At 33.5% G+C, this 25179-nt stretch overlaps 3 protein-coding genes across 3 annotated transcripts in view; all 3 read right to left on the minus strand.

Moving 5' to 3' along the window:
- Positions 1 to 12174: 12174 nt before the first annotated feature.
- LOC111629179 lies at positions 12175 to 13483 on the minus strand. The gene has a single exon (XM_023373060.1). It carries the CDS (start codon positions 13374 to 13376, stop codon positions 12813 to 12815), a length of 564 nt encoding a protein of 187 aa, XP_023228828.1. The 5' UTR covers positions 13377 to 13483; the 3' UTR covers positions 12175 to 12812.
- Positions 13484 to 13867: 384 nt separating this feature from the next.
- LOC111629177 (vasorin-like) lies at positions 13868 to 15409 on the minus strand. Its single transcript, XM_023373059.1, has one exon. It carries the CDS (start codon positions 14688 to 14690, stop codon positions 14082 to 14084), a length of 609 nt encoding a protein of 202 aa, XP_023228827.1. The 5' UTR covers positions 14691 to 15409; the 3' UTR covers positions 13868 to 14081.
- Positions 15410 to 17000: 1591 nt separating this feature from the next.
- The window catches only part of LOC111629172 (slit homolog 1 protein-like), a 12015-nt gene continuing 3836 nt past the window's right edge, over positions 17001 to 25179 (minus strand). The window contains exon 2 of the mRNA XM_023373051.1: positions 17001 to 19922. Within this exon, the coding sequence (XP_023228819.1) occupies positions 17387 to 19750 (2364 nt within the window). The 5' untranslated portion in view covers positions 19751 to 19922 and the 3' untranslated portion in view covers positions 17001 to 17386. The remainder of the gene's footprint in view (positions 19923 to 25179) is intronic.

Consider the following 25179-nt stretch of genomic DNA (forward strand, 5'->3'; position numbering starts at 1 on the left):
GAAAAGTTTTTTGATTCATAGCAGAGGTCTGCCGAGGACGTACAAGAGACATTTCCCCAATGTTGCCAAAACTCTCGACAAGAATTAACCGCTAGAAATAGGGATTGAAAAAAGAACACCCACCTCATTTCGTCTAAGGACGGTTCTAATCCATTCGACACAGGAATCTGTGGCAAATATGTCGAAAAATAATCAACGAAAGTACAGAACTCTGGAATCGTAATTTACGAAGCGGCTATTATAGATACTTCGTCGCCAGTGGTGGACGACACGATAAAAACTGACCTCGGCGATGTCGATTTGTACAGAAATATTACGCAATCATTTGTAATTTTCTCGTTTTTTCCTCGCGCAGTTCTCGCAAAAACAAGTTACAACGTTAAACGAGTATTCTGGCTGGATATTTCGTAAGAGTGGCCGCGAGTTTGTTAGTTTTCCTCGTTTAAAATAATTGTTATCGTAAATGAAGACGTCTACGACTTTTTTGCCACATTTTCGTCAACGGGCTAAGATAGAAGAAACTGTATTATGTAGGAAGTTTTTAAAGATAGATTAAATTGTTTTAATTCCTTTGTCTTCGAGATATTAATCGGTCGTTTTTTTCTATACATCGATCCGAGCAGTTTGCGTACGAAAATAATTGTGTTTAAGTACTAAATAATAAAGGAAGTGTAACGAACTGGAATAAAGGGAAATCCGAACGAATAAACATTACTTTCATTTCTATCGTCTGTCGTTGGCATTTAAATAATTGAATAAATAATTTATCGTCCTTCTGTAGTGATTTATTAATCTTTCGTCTTGTATAAATATCGATTATGTTCGTTACTTATACTCTGTCTACCGACTTAATGTCGTAAACCACCGTATATAAAAGTTTAATATTTTTACCCAATCAGAAAATTCGAAGTTACCTCATTCTATGAAATGGCAACTATGGTTGGCATAGCAACCTTTAACCAACGTACGACACCTCCGCTGCTAAGAACTGTGACAGTAGGTCAACAAACCGCCTCGAGGACACTTTCGGATGCGCTATCGACACCAAAAACGCGGTTTTAAATATTATTGCAGCAACTCATTGCTGGATTTCATTCTCTTATTTACTGACTTTGCGGATTCTTTCTCTCTCAATTCTCTAAATCTCTTCGGGTTCTTCATCACTTGTACAATAATGGTGATCTAAATCACTGAGATCTCCAGAAAATCTTTTAATAGATTATCTTCGTCTTTATTATCTTCCGCTTTCTGACCGATTTCATAAAGTCGTTCATCATCACGTATTACGTCTTTGTTTTGAGCGTAGGAATTGTTATATATAAAACTAACTGGTAACTGAGGTCAAACGGCTAGAAACTCTGTACTCGCCAGTTTATATTGGATTGCCAATAAAACACAGGAAATTGCTGACAGGTGTGTTTGTTTCATAAAGGTATATTGCAGATTCTGCGAAGGGCGCACTGTCGGCAGCCAGGGTTTTCTGTAAAGCGTGGTACATGCACAGTAAGTACTAAATAAAAAATCGGATAAAGTTAGTCAATTTTACTCGTGCTTAGTATTTCGGGGTAAAAGGATTTTGCCACAGACGTTTGTGAATCTTGCCATTAAAAACGCTGGGTGTAACAATTACTGCTACGGGTAATTTATAAATCCTGGCGAAGCCGGGTATAACAAAATAGTAAATAGATAATTCACCGGCTTACAACTGATCCTTCTAGAATCACTGATCGCCTTTGTTACGAATAACTGTGTTTTTACTCCGTATTATAAGTCACTATAAACAAGACAATTAAATATTGCTAGACAAAGAGAAAATTTGAATCGGTAAGTGAATTTTGAAATTATTACTATTAATTTTTTCTTAAAACCAAAAGGTTTATAAATGAATGTTTAAGAAAAGACTGAAAGTCAGTTTAAATAAAAGTCCGAATATAAAAAGTTTCGGTAAGCTAATTTTTATTAAAGTAATTTAACTGGAGTCAGACAGAGATTCCTTTGTGTCACAAAACACAATTGATTAACACCATCCAGATAAATCTTAGAAAAGTAAAATAAGTAATATTTTATTTACAATATCAATTTCTTTAAACGAACAATTCCAGTGAAATAAATGTGCAAAACAAAGTTTTTATTGGTACAATATTCATTTAATTTAATTTAATTTAATTTTAATTTTAATTTAATTTAATCATACGACCCTATGGCCATTGGCCTTTTTCAAGGGTCAAAAGAAAAATTAATGATACAGACGTTTACCAAGTATACAATCAACAAAACAACAAAAAATAACAAAGAAGAAAAATACAATAATAACAAAACAAAAAAAAAAATACACTCAACTAATCACATCTCAATATTTTTACAGCCCGTTTAAATTGTCCGTAAGTACACAATTCTTTATATTCTTCTTTTAAGGCATTCCAACTATATATAAGTTGATAAATTGGTGCATCTCTTCCAAAACTATGCTTAACCATTGGTAAAAGCAAGTTATTTCTCCATCGGTAGTTGTAATTAGAAGGCCTAAAATATTTATTTAATTCTTCGCTTATATAAGATTTTTTCTTGCTCACCTTTATTAGTTTAAAACCTTCCAAAAGAACTTGTTTTTTATATAAAGTTTTTATTTTATCAATTTTGATCTGGTTATAAAAAGAAGTGACAGAGGAATCATAAGGCAACTTATATAATGCTCTTATAAAGTTATTTTGTATAACTTGCAATCTATTCAATACAAAAGAAGAAGCTGTACCCCATACAGAAATACCATATCGAAGTTTAGGTTCCATGCAAGCGTGATACAAGCGCAAAACAGTCTCACAATTTAAAAAACTCATTATTCTTTTCAGTATTCCAATATATCTAGATAAAGACAGTGTTAAATTATTTATATGATTGTTCCATCGTAACTTATCATCAATTTCGATTCCTAAATATTTTACAGTATTAACTCTTTGAATACGTTCATTATTTATTCTTACTTGTATATCTTCTAAATTCACTTTTTTGTTTTTATTTGATAAACAAATATAATTTGTTTTATTTTCATTTACTCTTAAGTTATTATTTTCCATGTACTTACTTAATTTAGATAACAAAGAGTTTATATTATTTTCAACCAAATGAAGATTCCAATCTGCATATGTTATAACAATATCATCTGCATACAATATAATATTATTCTCAGGAATAGTCTCTACAATATCATTTATATAAATATTAAAAAGTAAAGGGCCCAAAACGGATCCCTGTGGTACACCTTTGTTAACTCGAAATGGTTTTGATATTGAATTTTTTACCTTAACATAGTACGTACGATTTGATAAATAGGATATTAGCCATTCCAATGGCACACCTCTCAATCCAACTTTAAACAATTTTTGTTTTAATATCTTAATATCAACACTATCAAAAGCCTTGGTCAGATCGATAAACACCGCCATTACAATATTTGCATTATCGAGACTGGTGCTAATATATTGTTTAAGATGAGTCAAAGCATCAATTGTTGAGGCCTCTCTTTTAAAACCATACTGATTTTTACATATAATTTTATTTTTATTGATGAATTCAAAAAATCTACTATAGAAAACCTTTTCAATTATTTTAGTTATACTCTGAATAATAGTAATTGGACGATAGCTCTCCAAGTTCTGTTTAGATCCTTTATCTTTAAATATTGGGATTACGAGATTGTGTTTAAGCTTCTCCGGAAATCTCCCATACTTAAAGGATTTATTAATTAAATAAGATAATGGTAAAGCAATTATATCTGCTATTTGTCTTAAAATAAACATATTTAGCTTATCAATATCCGGAGTGTTTGCTTTTACACTCATAATATAATCAAAAATCTCTTTAGGAGAAGTCTCTTCCAAAACAAAAGAGTCGAGTATACAGCGTGAAGAGGAATATGAGAAAAAATTATTTTTTAACGTTGATGTCACAAATCCTCCCATCTGTCTATAATGTTCAGCAAATATATTACTTATTTTTTCTTCATTTTGAAAAAATTTACCATTATATTTTAATTGATTAATTTGTGCGTTATCCTGTGTTTTAACTGCTTCGATAGGTAGACCTTTAATCTTTTGCCAAAATTCTTTAGAAGAACGTATATTAGAAAATTGTCTGTCGTAGTAATCTTTCTCTTCTTGTCTAATTTTATATCTAATATCCTTGGATAACCCTCTCAAATCCATTAATATTTTACTACGTCGATCTCCTAAAATACAACACTCTTTTAATTGTTTAAACAACCTCTTCTTCTGGCTAATTAGCTTTTTTGTATCATTTGAAATAATTTTTGCCAAAAATACCTTTCTCTTTATCTTGGTTTTCTTATTTAGTGTTATTATAGGAAAGTATTTATTAGTGAAAATCTGCAGGATATCCTGAAAGTAATCCGCCAATTGGTCAACAGAAAGATCTGCAGAATAATAATAGTCCCAAGCGAAACAAGCTGACAGTGCATTACGTAAAAGACGTGTTGATAAATTATTTATTTTTCTACGTGTTTTTAGCGATTTACCACCCATTTCCGTATCTTTCCTTGGGAGAAAGAAAACTATAGGTGTATGATCCGACAATAAGTTCTGATGTATTAAAAATTCTGACTCACTTATATTGGTTAACCCGAAGTCAATCAAGGAGTGAGTGTCTTTATCGAATCTGGTCGGTTGCCTCCGATCAGCCAAAAGTGATAAATTTTCTGACAGACAAAAGTTTAACAAGTCACAAGTATTAGTTGAAGAATCTTTAAGTAAATCTATATTAAAATCTCCAATAATAAGTAGGTTATAATTTCTTAATTTGTTAATTTTATAATGAATTATAGAATTTACTACATCAAAAAATAAACTGTATTTTGAAGCCGGAGATCGGTAAATAACTACAATCAAAACTTTATCAATAGCAATTGTCATCACATCTATGAACTCTTTAGTAAATGTCAAATCAGGTATTACCTCATAAACCAAATCCTTATTTATAAACAAAACTATGCCTCCGTGTTGGTTTGGTTGTCTTTCAATTTTTTCCATATTGAAATTATTTATTTTAAACGGAGGGTGAGTTTCATTAGTCCACGTTTCGCAAAAAGCCAGGATACCAAAGTTACAATCATAACCAGAAATAATGTGATTGATCTCCTGATATTTGTTATTTAAGCATCTTACATTACTATAAAATATATAAAGTCCATCCTTTTCAAAATTAGTTATCTTATTATGTTTTAATAGAACTTCCATCATGAAATAAATTCTCAATATATTCTAACGTAAACACTCGTGAAGGTGGAGAAGTTGCATTAATCTTTATGTAAATTATACCATTTTTGGTCCAAGTATTTAGAATTTTTCCCTCCTTCTTTAAAACTCTAGTTCTATAAAAAAGATTTCTATCATATGGCGTAAGATGATCATTTATATAAATTTTATATTCTTCATTTATTATATTACAAACACTAGAGGTAATTTTTAGTTTATTTTCTTTAATTTTATCGACAATTTTTTGCTTCGTATTAACATTAGCCAATTTCACTACAATCGGCTTTGTCTTACGCAACAATGAATTTCTTTCATTCGGAAGAGACTTAGGCCTATAGCAATTTACAATAGATAATTTATCAAATGTATCATCCACAAATGACAAAACTTTATAAACAATATCAGGTAAATTTTCATTTATCAAAGTAGGAAGTCCAACAATTTCTAAACTTGAATTATTAACATCTTGCTCTATAGATCTTAATTTTTCGTGTGTTTTATTTAATTCTCGTCTCAATATAGAATTTTCTTGTTTTAACTCTGCAATTTCAACCGAAAACCTTTTATTGTTAATCTCCAAAGAGTCAAGACGGTCATTAATTTTATCAAATTTATCTGATAAAAATTGAATCGATTCCTTTATACTTTTATTTGTTTCATTTATATTTTCCATACCTCCATAAATTTGTTTAATTTCTAAAAATAGTTTATCAAACCGGGTTGACTCTATTGGCTCGGGTGTCGTTGGAGTGAGCAAGAAGTTACTTTGCTTATTATTACAATCACTCGGTTTGGCATTTAATGGAGAAATAAAGTGAGTTGACTCACCTAATTCATCTTCTTGTCCCAATTCCAAAACTGAATTTGCATTTCCCTTTAAAGTTTTCACTGGTCTACAGGATCCACATTTCCAATTTTTTTTTATAAGTTTTACTAAATTTATGAAAAGCAGCACTACCAATTCCGTAACAGTAGAAATGAGCATTTTTCAAACATTGTGAACACGAAAGTAAATCATTATCCAGAATTTTTAAATTGCAGACACAACATGAGAAGGAACGACGGTTAGCCATGCATCAAGGACACCAAGCCAGAGGAATGTTAATCTTATATTGTTCCTTTCACGGCAACGGAAATAAATGAGAAAATTAAAATTCGTACACGTCATATTTCTGTAGGATATGACGATTCAATGTAACTGACGTTATAATTTATCGTGTTGCCGACGTAGCAACAGTAAAGATATCGAATATTACCAGTTCGGAATTGTGTTTTATTGCTAATTCTTTTCTGAGGATCGTACTGTGAGATTCGCCTGTCGATGTAATTACAAGACTCATTGGACGAGATGAGGTTAGAGATCTTTTCGCAATTCCTATTTCTTGTGGTTAATTCCTGTCAAGAGTTTTGGAAAAGTTGGGAAAATGTTTCTTGTCCGTCATCGGCAGACATCTGCTACGAATCAAAGAACTTTTCCTCTGTTAAAATATTCAATCAATCCTTATCCATCGAGTGCGGCGAGGAAAGGATTGACTGTCGTTTGATGCGATGATTGGACATTAAAAATGTACAAGAGATAAAGTTTATCGATTGTTTTCTGTCGGGGATTGACTTTGGCATATTCACTTTCGAATATGAAATCCAACGCGTTTAGATATTGTTGTCATTCTTGCATAGAAGAAACTTCGAGAGCGCCTCGTATAACACGTCTTCTCTGAGATCTGTCGAAATACGAGGCGTGATGACCTCGAAACTTCTAAATTTAATATTTTACAATGTTCCATCGCTGACTTCATTGACAATTGTCTTCTATTATTTCACTTTATTTCCGAACAAATCTTTCCGAATTATACATCACTCTGGGTGAGTACAAAGTTTTACCGAAAGATCTATTTTATAATCTTCTCAAATTGAAAAAAAACTAGCCTGAAGTTACAAAAACATTGAATCGATCCACCCACTTGTGTTTAGAAATCTCACCAAACTCGAATATTTGGATTTAGGAATTAGGAAAGTATTTACCAGGTGACACGTTGAAAGGTCTTTCTAATTTAAGTACATTTTATTTAGTAGAAAATTTAGTATCGGGTTACTTACTATTTATAATGTATTAATTGTTTACCGGAAATCTTTAACTTCCGGATTGTATACCAATCGAGGCTATTCCTCGACGTAATGGAGACCTTCCCCTAGCGATCGTACCGAGTAAGCGCGACTTTAAAGCTGCATTTACAAATAATACCGTTTTAAAACCTCGCAATTCTTACAATTTTTGCAGTTTCTAGACAAAGAGAAAGTTAGCAATACGGTATATATTTTAGATTTTTGGATCATTTTTATTTAACTTTGTTAATTAATTTCCAAAATATTATAGTAAGAAATATTGTAAACAAACCCACGTGTTTCTGCAATGACCTGACAGATCACGTGACGGCAGAAACCCCTGCGGCAGATGGAATGACACCATTCTATTTCCTGTGACTTTCCTATGACGTGAAGCTATCTAAGAAGTAAAAATAATTTAATATATTAAATGTTTTCCATTATATAAAAGCATTATTTCAGTAAATAAATTTATTTCTCATTGTTTAGTTATTTATTATTAATTACTATTATAATTATAAAATTCATCAAAATTATCATAATGAAAAATAAAAATAATACTTTCTAATTATTATTGTGTAATATTTAATAAGTTAAATTTTTTTCTGTAATATATAAAATATTATTTGTGTGTTTAAACGTGTTATCAATGAAAAATTTTCTGGCGCCGAAGTGTTCCGGCGATTTTAATTTCATTTTTCTTGAAAAAAATACCTTTTAGGCATAAGTAGATCACACCATCGTTTTTTTGTTTTTATTATTATTGTGTAATATTAATTTTTTCTTTATATAATCTATATGTATATATATATATATATAGATAGATAGATATATATATAAATGGACGTGTGTGTCCCTATATTTTTACTTTTTCGCCAAAATTACACATCGCTGGTGAATGGTGTTTGTATGTGGTGGTAGCCCCAAGTCCGGCGATTCGTGCATAGGGGTAGTTGCGTCTCGATAGCTATAAGGGTGCGGGAGATATGGGCTTGAAAGTGGTTGAAAGTGGCTTTCTATTTCGAATGTTTTGTTTGAATTTGTTCGAATTAAATTCGAACATAAAATTCGAATATTAGTTCGATTATAGAACGATTGTAAACGTTACAGAAACGTTGAAAATAGTTCGTTTGACTGGACGTGAACAGGAGACGTCCAGAAATAGAATCGGGACCAGGTCTCTAATTAGTCTGGTAACGGGGGACCTAATTCTTGCATTTTGTGAAAACGGGTAAGATTGGCTATAATGTAATTATCTTAATTTTCACTATCGTTACTTTTTAAAAACCCAGCAAAGCGGGTCCTTGCAGCTAGTATATAAAATATTATTTGTGGATTTAAGAGTTGTCATTTTGATATACAGATAGCGCTAATGAAAACTTACTGGGCGCCGATATGTTCCGGCGCTTTTAAAGACAAGGCATCGAAAAGGTGCCGACCCTGTGGTCACAGTATTATTTTCATCGCTGTATTTTCTATAAGCAGTGCCTGATTAATAAATATCAAAACTAACTTTGTGTTTAATCTGAAGCTTTATTTTTAATTATGTTTCTAAAAATAATTCGTAGTCAAAATTCACCACAAAAGTACACAAAATTAAGATTTGAAACAGATTTATTGAAACAAACATAATACATTTCCATAATAACAAATGCATAATAATAACAATTTATTGCAACAAATTGCTTAAATTGATGAAAGTAGATAGGCTATATTTGAATTGTCGTAATTACAGAATTCGTCAAGTATAAACATTGTAAAAAATCACTTCGTCTCGATCAGTCTTTGGCTCTTTCTTGTCATTTCTTCTTCTGCGATAATAAACGATGGAAACAACAATAATCACACCTAATAACAATAACGAAGTAAGAACAGAAACTGCAGGTTTCCATCCAAAAACAGAACTAACTTCGGCGGAAGAGACGCATTTTGTACACGAAACATTTACCGACGACGTCAAATTATCTTCTGGAATTTGTTTACAACGATCATTACAAACAATTTCGGGGAAAGACACACAAGACGAATTTCTGGCGCAGAAAACATCGCAGAAATCTACAATCTTCTTCCTGTTTTTAAGCAACCATTCTTTAGTAAACAGAGAATGAGAATTGCAACTCAAATTGTTTCTGGATAAGAAAATCTTAAATTCCGAAGAAACGTCGATCAGGTTCATTAATCCGGAAGGTAATTCGGTTAATCGGTTTCCGTCCAACCACAAGAATTTCAGGTTTAGCAAAATAACATAATCCGAAATGTTACTTATTGAGTTATTACTCAGACGCAGATGGGTGACGTTTCTCCACGTCACACAATCGACATCTGACAAGCCGTTTATGTAATTATTACTCAAATCGACAATCGTCACATTCGGAACGAGAACTTCGGGAATTCTGTCGATTCCCTTTCCGGAACAATTCACCATCACGTGATTATCTTGTGCAGAACATTCGCAATTCATCGGACAATAATTTCCTATAACTACGAGAGATGTATTATCCAGCAAGTTTCTTTCTTCTCCGTAACATTTCGTCTTCTCTATATTTGGAAACATTTTCTTTGCTAATTCTATATTTGATTTAAGGGCAAAAATAAATTGCTGCAGTTCGTTGTCACAAGTAATTTCGTTATTACTTAAATCATAAGTTGGCATTTCGAATCCATATTTCCTCTCATCCACGTAAATTGTTCTGACCTTACAATTAGACAGACGAATTTTCACGCGATTTGGTGTGTAAATTGGCAATTTGACGGCCTCAAAATGATTATTTGAGAAATCGACTCTAGTTAAGTTGTATTCTGTCCAATTTATCATTGGCCATTGTTTCAAACCCGCATTAATTAAACGGACAAAAGTTAGATGCTTGCTGCTTCCAAAAGGATGCTTACCAGAAATTTTAGTGAAATTGTTGTGAAATAGATCGAGATGCGTTAAGTTACTCAATGGAAGGAAGAGGTTTTCGTGTAGAAATGTCAGACGATTGAATGATAAATCGAGAATCTGCAATGAAGACAAATTCTGAAAAACGTCTACGGGAAGAATTTCTAAACGGTTTCTCCGCAAATTCAACCATTGAAGTTCAGAAAGTCCATGAAAAACTCCTGTTGGAATCGACGATATTTTATTACGCCAACAAGAAAATCGTGTCAGTCGTTTGTTATTTTTCAGAAGATTTAGCGGAAGATGTTCAATTTGGTTGTAAGCTAAATAGACAAGTTTCAAATTAATCAAGTCAAAAAATACATCTTCTTTGATTGAAGAAATAGAACAAGACTCTGCATTAATTTTAGTCAAGTTAAACAGTTTCTTAAAGAATCCAGACGGAATGTCTAATAATTCTCGATTGTTAGTAATAGAAAATGTCCTTAAATTGGAAAGACCTTTTAACATGTCCCTGGGTAAATCTTTTATCCGATTCCAACCTAAATCCAAATATTCCAATCGAGTGAGATTTCTAAAGACAAGTGGGTGAATCGATTCAATTTTGTTGTAACTTAAGTCCAGTTTTGTCAAACCGTAAAGGTTATAAAATAGATCTTCGGGTAAAACTGTTAACATACCGCGCTTGATGTATAATTCGGAAAGATTAATTAACTCTCGGAAAGGTTTGTTCAGAAATAAAGAGAAGTTATAGTATTCGATTCTCAATGAAGTCAGCGACGGAACATTGCGAAATGTTAAATTTAGAAGCTCCGAGGTCTTCACGCCTCGTATTTCGACAGATCGCAGAGAGGACATGTTAATAAACGAGGCGCTCTCGAAGTTTCTGTTATACTGGTTTGTTTCGTTCAATATCTGGATATTTTCGATTCCATATCCGAAAGTGAAGATTCCAAAGTCAATCTCCGACAGAAAACAATCAATAAACTTTATTTCTTGTACATTTTTAACGTCCAAACATCGCATCAAACGAAAGTCAATCGTTTTCTGGCCGCATTTGATTAATAAGGATTGACCAAATATTTCAACGGAGGAAAAGTTATTTGATTGGTGGCAGCTGTTTGCCGATGACGTACAAGAAACATTTCCCCAATGTTGCCAAAACTCTTGGCAAGAATTTACCACTAGAAATAGAAATTGCAGAAAGACAACCAACCTCATCTCGTCCGACGAAAACTCTAATTCATTCTACACGAAGAGCTGCAAAAACAGTCGAGGAAAATACACAACAGCGAAACCGCGATTTACGAATAACTTACTGTTACTACTTTCTTCTGACTGACTGAAAACACGATAAATTACTACCTCAGTGACATCGAGTCGTCATTTCCGACAGAAATATTACGTGTACGGATTTCAATTTCCTCGTTTATTTTCGTTTCTTTGAAAGGAACAATATCGGATTAACATTAAATTAATGTTTTACAGACCAAAAAATTTTTTCGCACATTTATTACATGGGAATAGTTCTTTTAAACAAATTAATTTTGTAAATAAAATATTATTTATTTTCTGTGTGCAAGACGTTTCTGGATGGTGTTAATAAATCGTGTTTGTGACCAAAACAAAAAAAACAAAAATGATTTCCCGTGTGAATGAAACTCTGACCATTTTTAATATTTAAAGCGTTTAATCGAGTTAATTAGAATACGAGATAAATGCGAAACTTTGGCAAATAATTTATATTTGAAAAATAAAAATAAATTCATTTTCGAGTAAGAAACTGAAATAAATTGAGATAGTTTGCATGTAATTAATTATCTTTACGAACGAAAGGAAGGATGTTGAAGTTTGATAATGAAATACGGAGAAACAAACTTTAAAATAAAACCGAAAACGAAAGTAGTTGAAAAGATGAGGAAATAATTGTAGTAGATGTGGTTATTTACATAAATGTTAACTATAGTTCCTATCGGTAATTACTTTTTCGACCGTTTGCGTTTAAGGAAATAAATAGATAATTCTTCTTTATGTTATGAATCTCGAAACAAATTGCGGGAGATTCCCCATTGAAAAATATTAATTGTCATCGAAATATCAACGATCTCTTGCAGAGAATACAAATTTCAATAATAATTTTTTTGAATTATAAATTGATACTTTCATTTCCCTACTTTCTGTATATAAATTATTGTTTAATTGTCGAATTTCAGTATTGACTTTGCGATTGAATTACAGCTTTATTATCTAATAATTACACATTTTATAATACTTAATCGAAATTCACTATAAATGCATATAAAAGTAACATTTATTCCAGCATCTTTGAAATAAGCAAAATTCATTTCTATAGAAAAAAAATGCAAGATAATAACAATTTTCTGGCAAGTATTGATTAAGTTAATGAAAGTAGATATATTTGAATTGTCGTAATGACAGAATTTGTCATATATAAGCATTGTAATAAATTAATTTTTCACCATCAGACTTTGGAACTTTCTCGAAATTTCCTTTCCTGCAACAATAAACAAAGTAAGCAAACACAATCCAACTGAATAACATTAGCGAAGTAAGAATAGCCACTGCGATTTTACAAAAATACAACTAACTTCGTCGGAAGACACGCATTTTGTACACGAAACATTTACTGACGACGTGAAATTATCTTCTGCAATTTGTTTGCATCGATCATTAGAAACAACTTCGGTGAAAGACAGAAAAGACGAATTTCTCGCACAGAAAACATCGGAGAAATCTGCAATCTTCTTCCTGTTTTTAAGCAGCCAGTCGTTAGTAAACAGGAAAAGCGAACTGCAACTGAAATTGTTTTTCGATAAGTAAATCTTAAATCCCGTAGAAACGTCGATCAGGTTCATTAATCCGGAAGGTAATTCGGTTAACCGATTTCCGTTCAACCACAGCCATTTCAGGTTTAGCAAAATAACATAATCCGAAATGTTACTTATTGAGTTGTTACTCAGACGCAGATGGGTGACGTTTCTCCACGTCACGCAATCGACATCTGACAAGTCGTTTATGTAATTATTACTCAAATCGACAATCTTCGCATTGGGGACGAGAACTTCGGGAATTCTGTCGATTCTCTTTTCGGAACAATTGACCATCACGTGATTATCTTGTCAGAAGAATCGCAATTCATCGGACAATAATTTCCTATGACTACGAGAGATGTATTATCCAGCAAGTTTCTTTCTTCTCCGTAACATTTCGTCTTCTCTATATTTGGAAACATTTTCTTTGCTAATTCTATATTTGGTTTAAGGGCAAACATAAATTGCTGCAGTTCGTAGTCACAAGTAATTTCGTTATTACTTAAATCATAAGTCGGCATTTGAAATCCATATTTCCTGTCATCGATGTAAATTGTTCTGATTTTACAATTAGACAGACGAATTATCATGAGATTTGGTGTGTAAATTGGCAATTTGACGGTTTCAAAACGATTATTGGAAAAATCGACTTCAGTCAAGTTGTATTCTGTCCAATTTATCATCGGCCATTGCGTCAAACCTGCATTAATTAAACGGACATAAGTTAGATGCTTACTGCTGCCGAATGAATGTTCACCAATAGTTATACTTAAATTGTTGTAAGATAGATCGAGACTCGTTAAATTAGTCAATGGGAGGAAGATGGTTTCGGGGCAAAAATGTCAGGCGATTTTCTGATAACTTAAGAGTCCGCAGTGACGACAAATTCAGAAAAACATCCTCGGTAAAATTTTCTAACCGGTTTTTCTACAAACTTAACCAACGCAGTTCGGAAAGTCCGTGAAAAATTTCTGTTGGAATCGTTGCTATTTTATTACCTTAACAGGAGAATTCTGTATGTCGTTTGTTATTTCTCAGAAGATTTGGCGGGAGTTGTTCAATTTGGTTGACACTTAAATCGACGTCTATCAAATTAATTAAATCAGAAAATACATCTTCTTCGAGTGAAGAAAAGAAACAACAACACGCATAAAATGTAGTCAAGTTGTGCAGTTTTTTAAAGAATCCGAACGGAATTTGTGATAATCTTTGGTTTCCGCTAATAGAAAATGTCCTTAAACTAGAAAGACCTTTCAACATCTCACCTGGTAAATCCTTTATTTCATTCATTCCCAAATCCAAATATTCGGGTTTGGTGAGATTTCTAAAGAGAAATGGATGAATCGATTCAATTCTATTGTGACTTATGTCAAGTTTGGTCAAACTATGAAGATTATAAAATAGATCTTCGGGTAAAACTCTTAACTTTCCTTGCGTGATGTATAATTCGGAAAGTTTAATTAACTCTCGGAAAGGTTTGTTCGGAAATAAAGTGAAGTTATATAATGTAATTCTCAATGAAGTCAGTAATGGAACATTGCGAAATGTTAAGTTTAGAATTTCCGACGTTCTCATGTTTCGTATTTCGACTGATCGCAGAGAGGACATGTTATTAAACGAGGCGCTCTCGAAGTTTCTGTTATCCTGATATGTTTCGTACAATATCCTGACGTGATCGATTTTATATCCGAAAGTGAAGATTCCAAAGTCAATCGCCGACAGATAACAATCTGTAAGTTTTATCTGTTGTACAGTACATTTTTAACATTCAAGCATCGCATGAAACGAGAGTCAGTCGTTCGGTTGCCACAATTGAGCCGTAAGGATCGATCGAATATTTCAACGGAGGAAAAGTTCTTTAATTCGTAGCAGCTGTCTCCCCATGACGTACAAGAAAAATTTCCCCAATTTTTCCAAAACTCTCGACAAGAATTTACCACTAAAAATAGAATTTGAAAAACGATAACAAACCTCATTTTCGACGAAAATTCTAATTCATTCGACACGAAGAACTACAAAAACTGTCAAGGAAAATACACAATAGCGAAACTGTGTACTTACGAATTTGATACTGTTACTACTTTCTTGCTACTGGTTGGAAACGCGATAAACTGTGACGTCGGTGACATCGATTCGTCATTTCGAACAGAAATATGACGTGTACAGTTTTTAATTTCCTCGTTTATTCCCGTTGCAGTGAGAAGAACAATATAGGATTAATGTTAGATAAATTTTTTTTACCGATGAAAACTTCGTTTTGCACATTTATTACAAGTGAATTGTTAGTTTAAACAGAAGACAGGAAAAAATAATTAAAGAGCACAGAAATGATTTCCCGTGTGTATGAAACTCCGGCCATTTGTAATATTTAAAGCGTTCAATCAAGATAATAAAAGTACAAGATAAATGCGAAATTCTGGCAAATAATTTATAAATATTTAAAAAATAAGAATAAATTAATCTTTGAGTAAAAAACTAAAATTAATTGAGCAAGTTTGCATCTAAAATTAATTAACTTTACGAACGAAATCATAAAGAAAGGATGTTGAAATTTGATAAAAGAAGATACGTAGAAACAAACTTTAAAACAAAACCGAAAACGAAAGTAGTTTAAAAGATGAGGAAATAATTGTGGTAAAGGTGGTTGTTTACAAACAAAGGGAATATCGTGTTCTGAGGATCACGGAGGTCGGGCTGATCCTAGTCAATCTCGTGTAATTGATACCGAGTTAGAATGGGAAAATTTGGATTTTGAGGTCGAGGTTATTGATAACCGGGACGAGATAGAGGTAACGAATTAGACGAGATAGAGTAGCGCTTACAAATTAGGCTAGCCGAAATAGAGTTAGAAAGAGATCGGTTACGAAGCGAATCTAGGAATAGCAATAACTCTGAGCTAGGAGCTAATTTGGATAGTCTAGTCAGGAAAACAGGTGGGCTTTACCCGAAATGACAGACAAGGAAGCGGAAGTACCGTCGTGGTTCCGTGCTGCGGAGGTTGTATTACAAACATACAACGTACCGGAAAAGCTTCGGGGAAAGTCAGTTCATCGGTACTATGCGAGAAATGCGTGACAGCCTCGAGTAGACTCGCGGCAAACGAAATCAAGGATTACGAAACTTTAAAACAATTCGTGCTAGACGAATTAAAGTTATCTGCTGCGGAGTAAATTAGAACAAATCAAAAACATTTCCTATACGACGAATGTAGAAAGAAAGCTTTCTTATTGTTCACAAAGCAGAAACAGACAAAAATAAAAATAACTGCTGTGTTCCTTAGCCTCTTTGTGTAACCCAGAGATCGTATGGTTCTAATTTCTCTGCATGTATTTCTAAAAATTTCACTTTTATTTTATTATTTTGTCAAGATTTGAAAAGGCATTCGACCTGCTCAAGAGCCAGAAGCCGGGTTCTGTTCAGTTACTCCTCAGTAAGTAACTACTTTGCCAGCTCTGGTCGACGTCCGAAATCCTACTCAATCCCGAGCCCGATTTGAAATATATTTGCGGCTCCTTACTTTTATTCGTGTCTTACTGTTTATTTATCAATTTCCCCTTGTTATAACAGAGGAAAAGTTTGGCGATTGGGAAAAAATGACCTCGTTCTATATTCTTACATTTGCGGGCTCGGGGGACCTCGAAACGCCGATAAAAGCAAGAAATTTTGGGAGCTAATTTCTGTGTTTACAGATGTGTCAGTGTGTGAGACACGCTTTTAGTTTTGTCTTGTATCAGATAGTTGTACATGAGTTTCTAATGTCTTTGAACTCGGGACCTTTTATGGGATAACGAAATCTTGTTTAAATGCAAAAGACTTTTATACGAGGTCTATTTTATCCCCATTTTATTCTCTGTTTGGAGACACGGATATTTAACAAAATCAATAAGTTTAGATTCGAGCAATGAAAATGAAACTCCTGAAGTCAATTTAATGCTACATAAAACTACAAAACCGTCAACGATCTGTTGTAGAAATTACAAATTTAATGATACTTTTTCTGAATGAAAAAATGTTACTTCCATTTTAAACTTTCTGTACAGAAAATATTGTTTAATTATCGAAGTTCACTCTTTATTTATGCTCAAGTTACGGCTTTATTATGCAATAATTATACATTTTATGATATAATTCGTAGACAAAATGTACAAAAAAATACAGAATTAATATTTCAAACATTATAATTAATCAAAGTATAAAAAATTAATTTCAATAGAAACAAATGAAAAATAATAGCAATTTGCGAAAAATTATTCGTTAAAGCGTTTAATTATGTGGAGTTTTAATAATATCATTTACAGAAATTATCAGGTGTAAACGTTATGATATATCACTTCTTCATCTTTAGTCTTCGACACTTTCTCGACACTTTCTTTTCTGCGGCAATAAGCAAAGAAAGCAACAATAATCACACCTAATAACATTAGCGAAGTAAAAACAGACACTGCGATTTTCCATTTAAGCACAGAACTAACTTCGTCGGAAGGCACATCTATTGACGACGTCAAATTATCGTTTCGAATTTGTTTACATCGATCATTAGAAAGAATTTCGATAAACGACACAGAAGACGAATTAAATCCCACGCAGAAAATATTAGAGAAATCTGCAATCTTCTGTCGGTTTCTAAGCAACCAGTCCTTAGTAAATTGCGAATGGCAATGGCAATTCCAATTGTTTCTGGACAAGTAAATCTGAAATTTCGGCGAAACGTCGATCAGGTTCATTAAACCGGAAGGTAATTCGGTTAACCGGTTTCCGTCCAACCACAAAAACTTGACGTTCGACAAAAAAAAATAATCAGAAATGTTACTTATTGAATTATTAGTCAGACGCAAATGGGTGACGTTTTTCCACGTCACACAATCGACATTCGACAACTCTTGTATATAATTATTACTCAAGTCGACAATCGTCGCATTGGGGACGAGAACTTTGGGAATCCTCCGGAGAATTTTATGAAATCCGCCGATTCTCCTTCCGGAACAATTGACCATCACGTGAAATTGTTGGGCAGAACAATCGCATTCTATCGGACAATAATTTCCTATGAGTACGAGAGATGTATTATCCAGCAAATTTCTTTCTTCTCCGAAACATTTCGTCTTCTCTATATTTGGAAATATTCTCTTTGCCACTTCCATATTTGACTTAAAGACAGAAACGAATTGCTGCAGTTCGTCGTCACAATTAATTTCGTTATTACTTAAATGATAAGTCGGCATTTGAAATCCATATTTCCACTCATCCAAATAAATTGTTCGGATTTTACAGTCAAACAGAAAAGTTATCATGCGATTTGGTGTGTAAATTGGCAATTTGACGGTTTCAAAATGATTATGTGAGAATCTGACGTACCTCAAGTTGTATTCTGTCCAATTTATCACCGGCCATTGTGTCAAACCTGCATTATTTAAATTCAGATGAGTTAGATGCTTGCTGCTGCCAAAAGGATGCTCACCGATAATTTCAGTCAGATTGTTGCCAGATAGATCGAGATGCGTTAAATTAGTCAACGGGAGAAAGATGTTATCGTATAAACAAGTTAGGCGATTTCTTGATAAACGGAGTCTTTGCAATGACGACAAATTCTGAAAAACGTCTTCGGGAAGATTTTCTAACCGGTTTTCCTCCAAACGTAACTCTCGCAGTTCAGAAAGTCCGTGAAAAATTCCTGTCGGAAGTGTCGATATTTTATTAAACGAGCAGAAAAATTGTGCAAGTCGTTTGTTATTTCTCAGAAGATTTGGCAGGAGACGTTCAATTCGGTTGGAATCTATATAGAGGATTTTCAAATTAATCAAGTCAGAAAATACATCTTCTTCGAGTGAAGAAATAGAACAACCCCATCCAGAAAAATGAGTCAAGTTGTGCATTTTCTTAAAGAATCCGGACGGAATTTCTGATAATTTACGATTTCCATGAATAGAAAATATCCTTAAATTAGAAAGACCTTTTATCATGTCACTTGGTAAATACTTTATTTGATTCGATCCTAAATCCAAAAATTGGAGTTTGGTGAGATTTCGAAAGACAAGTGGATGAATCGATTCAATTTTATTGTCATTTAAATCAAGTTTTGTCAAATTTTGAAGATTATAAAATATATCTTCTGGTAAAGCTTTTAACTCTCCATCCACGATGTATAATTCGGAGAGATTAATTAACTCTCGAAAAGGTTTGTTCGAAAATAAACTGAAGTTATACCATTTGATTCTCAATGAAGTCAGCGATGGAACATTGTGAAATGTTACATTTAAAAGTTCCGAAGTCTTCACGTGTCGTATTACGACAGATCGCAGAGAGTACATGTCATTAAACGAAGCGCTCTCGAAGTTTCTTTTATGCGAGAAATGGTTATATATCTGGACGTGTTCGATTCCATATCCGAAAGTGAAGATTCCAAAGTCAATCCCCGACAGAAAACAATATGTAAATTTTATTTCTTGAACATTTTTCACGTCTAAACATCGCATCAAATCAGAGTCAATTGTTTCCTCTCCGCACTCTATGGATAAGATTTGATTGAATATTTCAACGCGGGAAAAGTTCTTTGATTCGTGGCAGCTGTTTGCCAATGACGTACAAGAAACATTTCTCCAATGTTGCCAAAACTCTTGACAGGAATTAACCACTAAAAATAGGAATTGCGAAAAGATAACCCACCTCATCTCGTCCAAATGAGTCTTGCAATTACATCGACAGACGAATCTCAGAAGTACGATCCTCAGAAATGAATTAACAATAAAACACAATTCCGAACTGGCAATAGTCGATATCTTTTCTGCTGCTACGTCGACAACACGATCAATTATGACGTCGGTGACATTGAATCGACATTTCCTACAGAAATATGATGTATACAGTTTTTTATTTCTTGCAATTTATTGGTTATTTTTTTCTGCAGCTTAAAAGAAAATCAAGATATTTTTATGTCAGACAGAAAAAAAATAATTAAAAGGCACAGAAATGATTTTTTGTGTGAATGAAACTGCGACCATTTCTAACATTTAAAGCATTTAATCGAGTTAATAAAAGTACACGATAATTGCGCAACTGTGGCAAATAATTTATAAATATTTAATAAGAATAAATTAATCTTTCCAGGAATAAACTTAAATTAAATCAGGCAGTTTGCATCCGAAAATAATTACCTTTAAACGAGAACTTAAAAAGGAAGTATTTTCAATTTACATAAAGCGAAATTCCAAGAAATAAACATTAAAAATGAAAGTCAAACACATTAAACCACGGGGAAATTATTATAGTAATTACGGTCGTTTCGGCTTTTATTTATTAATTAGTTTTCTGTATTTAATTACTTCATTAATATCTGGCATTGATATTAATACGTACAATCACTTGGAAAAGTTTAGGATAATTTAAATCCATCGCCCAACCCGCCGACCTTTAAATGACAAGAACTGGGTAAAATAAAGTATTATAATAAAACTAAATAGCGAGATATTTAGGTGATTTTTTGCTTTGTCTTTATGTGAAAACATGAATTTCTATCTAAAGCGTCAAATAGATACTACTTCCTAATATCCTACTTTTTTCCTACTTAAATGTACTGTACGATTTTTAAAACGTTTAAAACAACATGAATTAAATTGAGAAGTATTGTCTAATTGTTGGTAATAACGCTTGAAATGTAGTGCAATTATGGGAATTTTATCACAGGTAGCGTTGTGTTTCCAAGTTCTTTCGACTGGATTTGGAAAATTGTGATTATTTAACGAGACAGAAGTGGCGATATCTTCAAATATTTCCTTGTGGCATCAACGGCAGATCGTTTGCAAGATGACGATGCAATCTTTCAACGAAATGCAGTTTAAAGTCACGGGTGCAAAAATGACAAGAAATGGATTATATCTTAAAATATAAAATCTTCGGATTGACCCGGAAACACCAGACTTGTCTTAATTTGAAAAAGAATGATGGCGAGAATTTAACCCGAGCAATAAAATAGATTTACAAGAAAAATGTACAAAAATTGGATCAAAAATTAAACTAAAACAATGAAAATCATTTATTGATTAGTACGTTAAAAAGAATTATTCATTAACTAGCAAATAAGCCCGGCGTTGCTCGGGCAAAGAGTAACGATTACGAAGATTAAGGTTATATATTATATTAGCCAATCTTACTCGATTTCACAGAATGCAAGAATTAGTCCTCATGTTTCAAGACAATTTGAGAACTTTGAGATAGATCTAAAAATATCTTCGATTTCCCGCAAAAAACGAAAAAGAAAAATCAAATCTGCGCCTGTTAATCTTGCACGCCGCTTTCTCTTAACACTTTCATTGATAACACTTCCCCCTCGCGGAGGGAATTACGAAAAATCCTTTCTTAGTGTCCGTTCTCTGTTAAACGCAACCAAAAACGCAAAAAAGCGCATGTAAAATAGTACAGTAGAAGCGGGTTCTCCAGGGTAAACGTGGATCTTCTCCCTTTCCCCAGTGGGGGTGGGGGAAAATTTCGAAAAATCTCTTCTTAGTGTACGTTCTCGTGACGTACCCTAACTGTACCAAATTTCAACTTTTAACTCCTAACTGTTTGGGCTCCGCTCTTATTATTATTATTATTTTGGGTTTACTGTGTAGTGAGTTATACTCGGTACACACCGGTGGCTGTGTACTATGCCGGATCAGAGTCAAAGCGTAGCAACCAGGAACAAAAATTAAATAAGTTTGTCAGTGTCTGTATTCAGAAATTTTCTAACAATGTGGCATATATTCAATATAGTGGCCTTCTGTAGTGTGATGTATGTATTTATATTTAATTGTAATGTTCCCAGGCTTTTCTGTAGCGTGTGTGGTATCACACCTGTACAGGAGAGAACGACAGGTACAATAAGCACCCTATCCATCCTCCGCAGATGCCTTATTTCCTGGGCGAGTTCTGTGTACTTGCTAATTTTTTCAGTGCACGTGTTTTGTACATTGTGAGTGTTTGGAATGGCTATGTCTATAATGTATGTGATTTTATTGTGTTTGTCAAAGAGTGTGATGTCTGGTTCGTTGTGGTAAATTGTTTTATCTGTGATTATGGTTCTGTCGTAGTACATTTTGTGCGTGTTGTTTTTCAATACTGTCTGTGGAATATACTTGTAGTATGGTTCGTGGATGTCTACCAAGTTGTGTTTCTTTGCAAGCTTTTGGTGTATTATATTTGCTACTTGATATGAATATGAAATAGATATAAAATGTATTTGTTTTATATTTGTGATGCAAAGGAAATAGTCAATAAAAAGGAAATGTAAAATTTATTTAGTTAAACCGTCAAGAAAAGAAGTTACGTAAATGTCGATTCGGCGACACCGGACTTTGACATCGTCGCTCGAAAGGAATACAAGGAAAAACAAAATTTTTGAAAAAAAAAGGATATTACAAAAGGAGATATTTAAAACATAAGACCCAATAAAGTAATACGAAGCGAGTATGTAAAGAATGGGACCGACAAAGCGCGATCTTAGTCGAGAGGATGGTGTCGAATTGCGGGAAGACCTTTCTCGCCACCTAATCTGGTCTCAATTTTTACTTTTAAACAGGTAAGAGACAAATATTTTTCTGTTTTTTCAAGTCACCACTCACATACTCGTGACCTTAGACCATCCCGGCGAAAGGGAATTGTGAGAATCCAGACTCTTTTATGAGAATTTGGAATAATAATAATTCGAATAGAATTTTTTCTTTATTACTTCCGTTATTTCTCACGTTACGACGCAATTCAATGACCTTCTTGATGGACGAAGTCGTCCGAGTCGACCGCGGAAGCTCCCCGGAAACCTGCGATGTGCGGATTAATTACAAAAGGTCACCTACAAAGGTCGACCGTACGGTGAGAAACATTACTAAAAATGGTCAGTCATCTCCCCAGATGATGACGAATTTAACACTTATTGGTCAAGAGATGTCTCTGATGTCGTCACCCATGATGGGGGAGACGTTCATAAATCGGGAGAACTGTCAAAATCCCAGATTTCTCCCACGCTAAAAGGGTATAAAAGGGGAACGATCCAACACCTCGACAGCGATCGTCGGGGAAGAGACAACGAAACGAACTCTTTAGTCTTTTCCACCTCAGGATCTACGAAGCTCATAATCGCCGCTCCATGCATGGTAAAAGACTTAGAATATTTCCCATTCTCTCTATATACGCCGAAATTACTCCTCGAAGAGGTTAATCGAAGAACCTTCCGAGCGAACTTCACCAGGAAGAAATCTACAGTTAAAGAGCGACGGAGCAAACACCTTACGGACATAGCCGAGCGGACAGAAGGGGACATCGGTTCCATACCGCCATCGCTCCACATCGCCTTTCAAGGACACTTCGATTAGAGGACGACGATCCCAAAGCGACCTCACTACATCTACTATAGCCATTCTCTGACAGCCAAGCCGGTAAGTGGGGAGAAGCTCTCCGCTTCGACCCCCTCGGTTGCGCAGAGAATAAAACTCCCCTCCATAATCGGCAAACTTACATATTCCTCCGAATGGAAGTTTTCTCAGTTTAATCATATTATAACAAAATATAAAATATTTCTTGCGATTCTTGATTATTTTTTCAAACCTAATAGAAAATAAAAATGCGCTCGTTTCATACATAAAAAGACAGCAAAAAGTAATTAAAAGGCACAGAAATGCTTTCCTGTGTGAATGAAACTCTGACCACTTGTAATATTTAAAGCATTTAATTAATGAAGTTAATTAAAGTACAAGATAAATACCAAACTCTGGAAAATAATTTACGAATATTTAAGTGATAAGAATAAGTTTATCTTTGCAGCAATAAACTTAAATCATTCAGTTTGCATCCGAAAACGATTACCTTTAAACGAGAACTTAAAAAGGAAGTATTTTGAATATATATAAAGCGAAATTAAAAGAAATAAACTTCAAAAACGAAAGTCAAACACTTCAAATTGTGCGGAAATGGTTATAGTGATTACGGTCGTTTGCGGCTTTTATATATTAACTAGCTGCAAGGACCCGCTTCGCTGGGTTTTTATTTGTGGGCAAAAATTAACGATAGTGAAGATTAAGATAATTACATTATAGCCAATCTTACCCGTTTTCACAGAATGCAAGAATTAGGTCCCCCGTTTCCAGACTAATTAGAGACCTGGTCCGGTTAGTCAAACGAACTATTTTCAACGTTTCTGTAACGTTTACAATCGTTCTATAATCGAACAAACATTCGAATTTTATGTTCGTATTTAATTTGAACGAATTCGAACAAAACATTCGAAATAGAATATTCGAAATAAAAAACCACTTTCAACCACTTTCATCCACTTTCAGCCCCATATCTCCCGCACCCTTACAGCTATCTAGACGCAACCCCCTAGTGCACGAATGGAGACTTGGGGCTACTATTACATAAAAACACCATTCACGTGCGATGTGTAGTTTTGGCGAAAAAGTGAAATATAGGGACATACATGTCCATTTTTATATATATAAATAGATATAGATATAGATACAGTATAGATATAGATTAGTTTTCTATATTTAATTACTTTATTAATCCTTCCCATTGATATTAATATGTACTGTACATCACTCTTTTCATTTAACAATAAAGTCGCGCCGGTTATTTATTTAACTCTTTTCAGTAAGATATTATTTGAATTGTAATTACGTGACTTCCGGTTTGTATCGGACTTTTTGATGACGTTTCCTGCTTAAGCTCATTTTCTTCTCGTTGGTTTGCTGGATTAATTAAGCACGAGTCGAAATAGTTCTGATGTAGGTTCGGTAAAAGCACACCTCCACTAAAAACAGTTTATTTACAAAATATAGGGGAGACCGGGGCAGGATCGGCATGTTAAGCTTTACTTAAATTTTGTGTAATAAATACTGCTGTAAACTGAAGAAAAAGCTTTGCATATTGTCTATTGGAATGTTACCTTACTATAGAACTGGTTAAAATCAGTTTGGAAATAAAAATAATTAAAATAATTACAACTTTACAAGAAGAGAGAAATTGACGAAGTTGCCCCGGGTATAGGGGCAAGATCGGCAACTTCTCTCTTTTTGTAAAGTTGTAATTATTTTAATTATTTTTATTAAAGTTGCCCCTGGTATAGGGG

Source organism: Centruroides sculpturatus, unplaced genomic scaffold (genome assembly GCF_000671375.1).
Source record: "Centruroides sculpturatus isolate CEXI.00-Female unplaced genomic scaffold, Cexi_2.0 scaffold608, whole genome shotgun sequence".
NCBI classification, from domain to species: domain Eukaryota; kingdom Metazoa; phylum Arthropoda; class Arachnida; order Scorpiones; family Buthidae; genus Centruroides; species Centruroides sculpturatus.

Bases quoted from the DNA above. Each gene is read 5' to 3' on its own strand.
- LOC111629179 (XM_023373060.1), bottom strand. From the start codon at position 13,376: ATGGTCAATTGTTCCGAAAAGAGAATCGACAGAATTCCCGAAGTTCTC.
- LOC111629177 (XM_023373059.1), bottom strand. From the start codon at position 14,690: ATGTCCTCTCTGCGATCAGTCGAAATACGAAACATGAGAACGTCGGAA.